Raw genomic sequence first — 7,900 nt, 5'->3', positions numbered from 1 at the left:
GTACTACTTCTACTCTAACATGTGGTTGTCCATTAGGTGGAGTTGTTGCTTCATGGGTGATATCTGATTGGAATAACTTTTTGGGTTGTATTGGTAAGATACTAGTAAGATCACTACTAGTTTTTGTACTTTCTGAAGATTGCACAACTGCAGTAGAATCCAATATCGAACTACTATTTGTGGAAGTTATCTGTTGTGCCATGATCACATCAATCTTTTAGTGTAGAATATGAATTATTGATTCTAATTTTTCTATCCTTTTTGTTAGATCGTTAAACATATTCTTGACCTGCATATTTTTCATCATAATAATCTTTTACTACTCACTCAAATAGTATTTTGTCTTGTATTGTACCATATAATCCCTTAGGATGAATATATAGCAAATTCGGTTATAAAAGATAAGATAAGATAAAAATAATAAAAAAATTTAAAATATTTTTTTGTATCTTTTTTTTTTTAAAAGTTATCTAATTAGAGTAAAGATAAAAAGAAGTTAAGAATAATAAGATTATATAAAATAATCTAATTATATCTTTTTTAAAAAACTAATGTTTAAAATATAACCTCATATTTATTATTATTTTAATATAAAGAAAGATACAAAATTTAGATAGTGAAAAGTAATTAACTTGTATAAATTTTGATTCTTAATTTAAATTTAAATCATAAATTATTGGTTATTATATTTAAATTATTAAAAAAGCATTAGTTGTGTGAAACATAATCTTATTCTTATATATAAACACTCAAGCATAGAACACTATTAACTATCTTTATTAACACTAAAATTACAACCTAGTATAGCAATGGAAGAAAAAGTAGTAGACGATCAAATTGGATCTTTTTCGATAGAAATAATTGAAAATTCTCCGTTGAAGCAAATACTACATGAAATAAAGGTAATATATCCAACTCATGATAAATTACAATGTTATTGATATATACCGATGCTAATTTTATTTTTATAATGTAGTCTATATCCAAGAGAGTTAATGAGATAGAGAAAGCAATGTGAATGGCGAAGAAGTCACTTGATAAGCTAACTACCCTTCAATGTAAAATTGATGAGAATCATCATGAGAAATTCGACAATACGGACCTATATGAGATGAATAATAAATCATGTGGTGATGTAACAAAGAAGAACTATTGTCTGTTACAAGTAAAGTCCGAAAATTGTGTGTTTATGGATTTATCCAACAAAAATAAAGATGTTGAGATTTTGAACAATCTGCCACCATCGTTCTACAAAGGGATGCAAACATGTGCCACTGGAGAAGAAAAGTCGAAGCCAAAGTCAAGATTGGGTTTTCAAACAAATAGCAAAACCTATAAAACTGTGCAAGAACATCTGAGTAAGTTTGTAAGGCAAAAGGACAAATTGGCAAGAGTCAATAATCCACCATCTATCCAAAACATGGCGTTTACACGACCAGCTAAAATGCCAAAACTTGAGCACAAAGTTCAACTATCAAGCAAAATGGCGGAAACTAGAGTACGCAAAGGGCCTTTAACTTTCAGTATAGACAATGCACAATTAACGAGCTCTGAAAAACAACAAAAAATGGCTTTCAAGTCAACTTCTATCCCAAAGGTATTTCATATAGTTAAAAATTATTTATTGGCATAGTATTCAAATATGTATATTGTGGATAACCTCTTTGTTTTATGCAGAATCTTAATTGTTCATTCAAACCACCGCAAGATATGAGGTTGACTGAGGACTTGGTCAATATGACTATGTACATCTTTTCTGCTGATAATGATATAGCGTGAGCATTTTTTTGTTATCTTTTATTTTTAATTTTAGTTATCTGTGTGGCTAACATGGTGGCTTTGTGTTAGAGAGGATTTGGTTCATATTCTCGACACAATTACAACTAGAGAAGATCTGTTCTGTCTCGTACCTGGAAAGCAAGGGGTCTGAACTAATGATAAAGTTGATGGCATTGAAGAACACATCAAATGTTAGCATGACCAAATTAAAGAATGTTTGGTCCCTTCCACCATCATTTGCAATAAGTCAAAATCTTGATTGGCTCATTTTAATTAAGTAAAATAAATAACCATTATGTTCAAACATACCTAGGATGACATGTCATTACATAAAGAGGATCATGACCTACTAAAAAAATATGCACATTATATGCCACTAACCCGTGACCTTCAATTTGTAAGTTCTCATTAATTATTGGAATATTTTTATTATAATAAAAATTACTCAAACTTGTACTTAAACATATTACATCGTATTTGTTATACAGATATATGTCCCCATCAAAGAGAACGATCACTGGTATCTGATGGTAATGAGCATTTCTAACAAAATACTTTATCATTTAGACTCTCACTGTAAGGTTGAAGATGATGAACCACGCAAGCATCATATTAAAAATATAGTAAGTTCACCAAGTATAGAAACAAAGCAAATAATAACATTACTTCGAATAATAAATCACAATATTCTTATTACAGGGAGTGGCTCTTTCTGAAATAATATTTTTAGAGAAGTATGCAAAATGTGGTATACAAGAAATGGTGAGTTTCAAGGGTTGGGAAGTCCGTAGGGCAATAGGTATTCCTAGGTGCACAAATAGGTAATTATTCAAATTATTGGTATATATATATATTGCTTTCGACGGTCTTATGTTGTATTACATGATACGTTTTCACACAGTAATGATTCAGCTGTATGGGTTATGCAATGGATGGATGTGCAACAGGAATTCACTTTTATGGTCCCCCCAAAGGTAACTTTTAACATAGAGAATTTTCCTCTTTAATTATACTAATTCATGTGTTAACGTTTAGTTAAATAAATTACAGCTGCATGAAGAAAAGAGTAGAATGTATTTAGCCTTGGATTTCGTCACCGAAGATTGGAATAAGATACGGGCAGATGTTAACGAAAGGTTTTAATTATGGTGGCTTATGATACACCCATAGCATCTTTACTTAAATTGAAAAGAATTATTCATGTCTTCTTGTTAGACTTACTAAAATAGACAAATTTTTTAATTATGTATTTTTTTATTTCTCTCGATGTGTATCACTTTTTCATTATCCTATTAAGAACTTACTTATAATTCTGAATAAAACTCAAAATCATCAGTGTTATTTACCTCATTTTTTTCAATTTTTTTTATGATGAGCTCTTCTTTATTATAGTTTTTTTATAAAAAAGTTTTTTTTAGTCAAGAATATTTACATTAGTGAAACTAACTCTTTAAAAATACTTTTTTCTTCTAGAAAAGTCAAAATCAAAAGCTGACTGAAAGAGAAGCAATCATTTATCACTTAAACCAACCGGGACTTATTAGCTATTAATCTCATTAATTATTTATGACTGAAGTCTTGCAATAGAATATAATCAATAATGTATACCTATAATTCCAATTAAGCCCTTCTTATTGACTTACAATAACGTCGACAAAAAAGCAAGGCAAACACAAAAAGAACAAATAAAAATTTAGCCATGTAATATGTATACCTATAATTTCAAAAAACCATGCCTTTTTAAGAAAAATGTAGTAAGAATTTCATTCCAATAAGAATAAAAATAAAAATAGTGACACAATTAAAATGATTAAGGCAATACTTCATTATTCTATAATATAGTTTGGTATCTACTTTTATATAATATAAAATTATAAATAAATTTTGGCTTATGTAATTCACACCACTGTACATTTTTGTTTGGCTTTTCCATCTGCTTTGGGTGTTGTAGATCCAGAAGATCATGAATGCCTCTCCGTGTTTCTTGTCACCTGTGAATAACATTTAGCAGAAAGTTTACAAAATCTTCCATTTTTAAAATTTCTGGCCACCTTATTTCAACACTTCATTGCTACTGTACGAAGCATTCTCATCATATACCTACAATATAAGCAATATAATATCATTAGTACTAGCTAATAAGTAGCAATTAAAACTTTGTCATAACTCATTAGTAAAAATACTTACTAGTGAATCATCTTCAATGTTCATGTGATCATCCAAGTCATTATCAAATGTGTCAATTCCACGGCTTTCTAACTATGAAATGCCTCGACGAACATGACAAGTTGTTTGATTGTGGCCCTCCATGCCACACTGTCCACATTGATATTTTCTTTTATTGGACTGTGCAGTACTCTCTTTTGTCCTACATTTTCTTGGTCCCTTGGCATGCTATGTCCCAGATCATTGGTTGCAAGTCTAGTTCCAGAAGCATTCAATTGCACATCATCTCTTATACTATCTACATCATTAACCAACTCTTTTTGTGCAGCATCTTCCTCCTTAAATTGTTTCAACAAATTCATATCTATTTCCCGTGTAAAGATAAATCTCTCGTTATCTTGGCAAGCAAAGTTAGCTAGTTGTCTAAACCAATTCATCAGACAACCATATTGACTTAGTATCAAAGAATCCCAATGAAATTCGACCACATTTTGCAAACCTACTTTGGCAGTCTTGGTCCACCGAGGCAAGACTAATGACCTTGGCAACTCATCTATATCTTCATGCACCAAGACGCAAACTATGTGTTCACAAGGTATGCCAAATGATTCCATTCTCATACATGAATAATTGAATTCCATCTCAATGTCACAAAAGAATACACGCCACATCTTATTTGGCGTTTGGTCCAAACCGACAGAGTAAATCACATAAGAGCCAGTTTGCCTCATATTTATTACCTTCATTGATGCAGCTCGTACAAGGATTGGTTGGAACATATAAAATATTGATAGCGTGTAAACATTGGCAGCACTCCTCTCTAACTGTTGAAAACACATTTGCATACTGGGTCTCTCATTCATAGATGCGAGGTTAGCCTAGACCTCTTTCCACCGAATATGGTCGACATATTGATTAAGGTGTTGAATGAACTCAACCAGATTGTACCTTGAATTGACATACTTTGCAATGATTGAGTTTAATCCCTCACACCGAGAAGTAGTCTGAAAACCAGCAAAAAACTTCCCTTTTATATATGAGGTTGCCCATGAATGTCTCTTTTTATACATATTTAGGACCCAATTCTTGTTTTCGACACCAAATTTCTCAACCATTTCAAACCACTTTTGACGAAATACATCAATTTCATAGTCGCCTAGCATACACTTTTTAAACATAAAGGTAAACTAGGGCTTGCCAATGTTACTTGTTGCCTTGCGAATCAGATGCCATGCATATCATTTATGATGTGCATTAGGAAACTCTTTTTCAATGACGAACTTTATTGATAGATCACCATCCATGATAACTGAAACAGGTGCTTTCCCATTCATTGCCACCTTCAATTGTTATAGCAACCACCTATATGTGTCTTTTTCCTCATCAAAAATTAAAGCAGCAGCAAAAATAATTGTTTGATTGTGATAATTAACACCAGAAAATACCACCAATGGACACATGTATTTATTCCTCTTATAGATAGCATCAAAATCCAGTACATCGCCAAATAATGAGTAATCTACCCTACTGAGACCATCGCACCAGAATAAATTGCGTAAAGTACCATCGACATCCATGTGATGATTAAAATAGAGAGAAGGGTCATTTGTTGCTTGATCTTCTAGATACTTCAAAGCTGCATATGCATCACTGGGTAACTGGCCCCTCTGCTTTGCTATTTTATTGTACATGTCCCTTTGCATGAAAGAGAGATACTTGTAGCCACCTGCTTGATTTACTAATGCCCGATATATCTTCCCAACACTAATCCCACCCTTTTTCATGTTAATCATGTGGCCAATATTAGCCTCGGACATGAATCTATGCCCACGAAGCAATCTAGTCACTCAAGGATCCAGAAGCGGATGATTGTGTTCATCAGAAAAATAAGAAATAAAATAACGACCACTAGGTGCATTGATGAACGGAAATTGTCTATCGGTAAAGAATTTCACAAATGAAATCTCATTGCAAGTATAGTTCTAAACCAACAAACAATTCCTCAATAAAAAATTTGTTTGTCACAAGTACAAACCCCAATAAAAATAACTGAAGTATTCAAAAGTCGGGTCGTCTCTCAAGAAATTGCAGGAAAGTGTTTGTGTTATTGGTTGTGGGACAAGTATTTTTGGGGTTTTGGAATAAGGGACAAGAGAAATAAACAGCAATAAAGTAAATAAACTAAAAACTAAGAAAGCTCTTGGCAAGGTATGAGAACTAGAAATCCTATCCTTGTTATCCTTATTAATTATAACAAGAATTGTCCATTGCTCCACTTAGTTAACCTTTAACTATGAAGGAAAGTCAAGTGGATATCAATTTGAGACCACAAGTCCTAGTCAAATCATAGTGAAAGACTAGCTTTAGCGGCATTCAAATCGACTAGCAACTTCTAATTATCAATCAACAAAAGAGTTTGATAACTCAAGCATCACCAATTACTCAACTCAAGCTAAAAGGAGAAAATCTAGGCTATGACTAAAAGAAACATTTCATCAAACACCTAATGAGCATAAACATAAAGCATGGTAAATTACAAGAATTAAAGGAAGCTATAACTACAAAGGCAAGAAATCAACAATAGAAAACTAAAGCAAAGATAAGAAGACATGAAAATCATAAATTGCATTAAAAGAAAATATAAATCAATAAAAGAGTTCATAAACTAAAATTAACAAAATAAAGGAACTACAAGAGAAGTAAATTGATAGAACAAGTAAAGATAAAAAGAAAAATTAAAGCAAAGGAAGAAGTGGATCTAGATTTAAAAGGGAAATAAAAGTAAAAACCCTAATCTAGAGAGAGGAGAGAGTCTCTCTCTCTAGAATTCTACATCTCTCTCTAAAACTAAGTGTATGAATGATCCCCCCTGACCCCTCTTGAATTCTGCATGTAATAGCCTCAGAATTGAGTTGGATCTGGGCCTGGGAAGCTCAGAAATCACCCCCAGCGTTTTCACTTTAATGAGGTCACGTGCGAGCAGCGAAGCATACGCATGGGTCACGTGTACACGTCGTTTGACGTTTTGCTATTCACGCGTGCGCGTCTGTCACGCGTGCGCGCCTATGTGTGCACTCCAAATCCTTGATTTTCTATGAGTTCTCCACTTTTCATGCTTTTTCCTTCACTCCTTTGATCCATTCCTAGCCTTTTCAACCTGAATTCACTAATAAACACATCAAGGCATCTAGTGGAATCAAAGGTGAACTAAAATTGACCAATTAAAGGCCTAAAAAACATGTTTGCACGCTTAAGCATAAATTAGGAGAAAGTCATGAAACCATGCTATTTCATTGAATAAATGTGAGAAAAGTAGATAAAATCCCCTAAAATCAGCACAAGATAAACCCTAAAAATGGGGTTTATCATGCATCTAGACGAATTTCCATCATTGCACTGCAACCACACCTTGTCTCGGCTGTAGGTTTTTTCTTGAAGTTTCCAATGCCATAATTAGTTTGCGGTCTAAATCCTTCACGATGACATACAAAATTCTTCAACTTAAGTACGCTTGCACGACTCTTCCTAGTCCTGTTCTTCCGAGCACTAAAGCCTCTTATCCTTGCATATCTATTGTAGAACTAAAATACAATGTCGACATCAGAAAAGTGAAAATGACATACATCTTCGTCCCTGATGTTCCAAAATTCAATCATCCCAATGTCTTCGAGTGAGTCAATGTTATACCCTTCATCGAAGTCGTGATAATCGAATATTGGTTCCACATTTGTGTTGTCATCCTCCATATAATCCACGTCAACTTCCTCATGTTTTTCTTCCTCCTGCTCATATTGATCATATGATATATGCTCGCTATTAACCCCTTCATGAGAAATTCTTGACCTATTACTTCCTGAACACCAATACACAAATCTTCAAAAATGTGAAATGAGCATTATTAAATCTTTACTATGAACTCACTGTAAATATTAAAATTTCCACAAATTTGAACCAT

General features: G+C 32.8%; 1 protein-coding gene across 1 annotated transcript; it reads right to left on the bottom strand.

Annotated features, from left to right (window-relative positions):
- Positions 1-7,310: 7,310 nt before the first annotated feature.
- Positions 7,311-7,900, bottom strand: LOC107490052 (uncharacterized). Its single transcript, XM_016110821.1, has 3 exons — positions 7,867-7,900; positions 7,569-7,798; positions 7,311-7,526 (listed from the first exon to the last, which is right to left on the bottom strand). The coding sequence occupies exons 1-3, from the start codon at positions 7,898-7,900 to the stop codon at positions 7,311-7,313; spliced, it is 480 nt and encodes a 159-aa protein (XP_015966307.1).

This window comes from Arachis duranensis, chromosome 1 (genome assembly GCF_000817695.3).
Source record: "Arachis duranensis cultivar V14167 chromosome 1, aradu.V14167.gnm2.J7QH, whole genome shotgun sequence".
NCBI classification, from domain to species: Eukaryota; Viridiplantae; Streptophyta; class Magnoliopsida; order Fabales; family Fabaceae; genus Arachis; species Arachis duranensis.
Note: the sequence above shows the minus strand (reverse complement) of the source record. Positions and strands in the feature narration are given on the sequence as shown.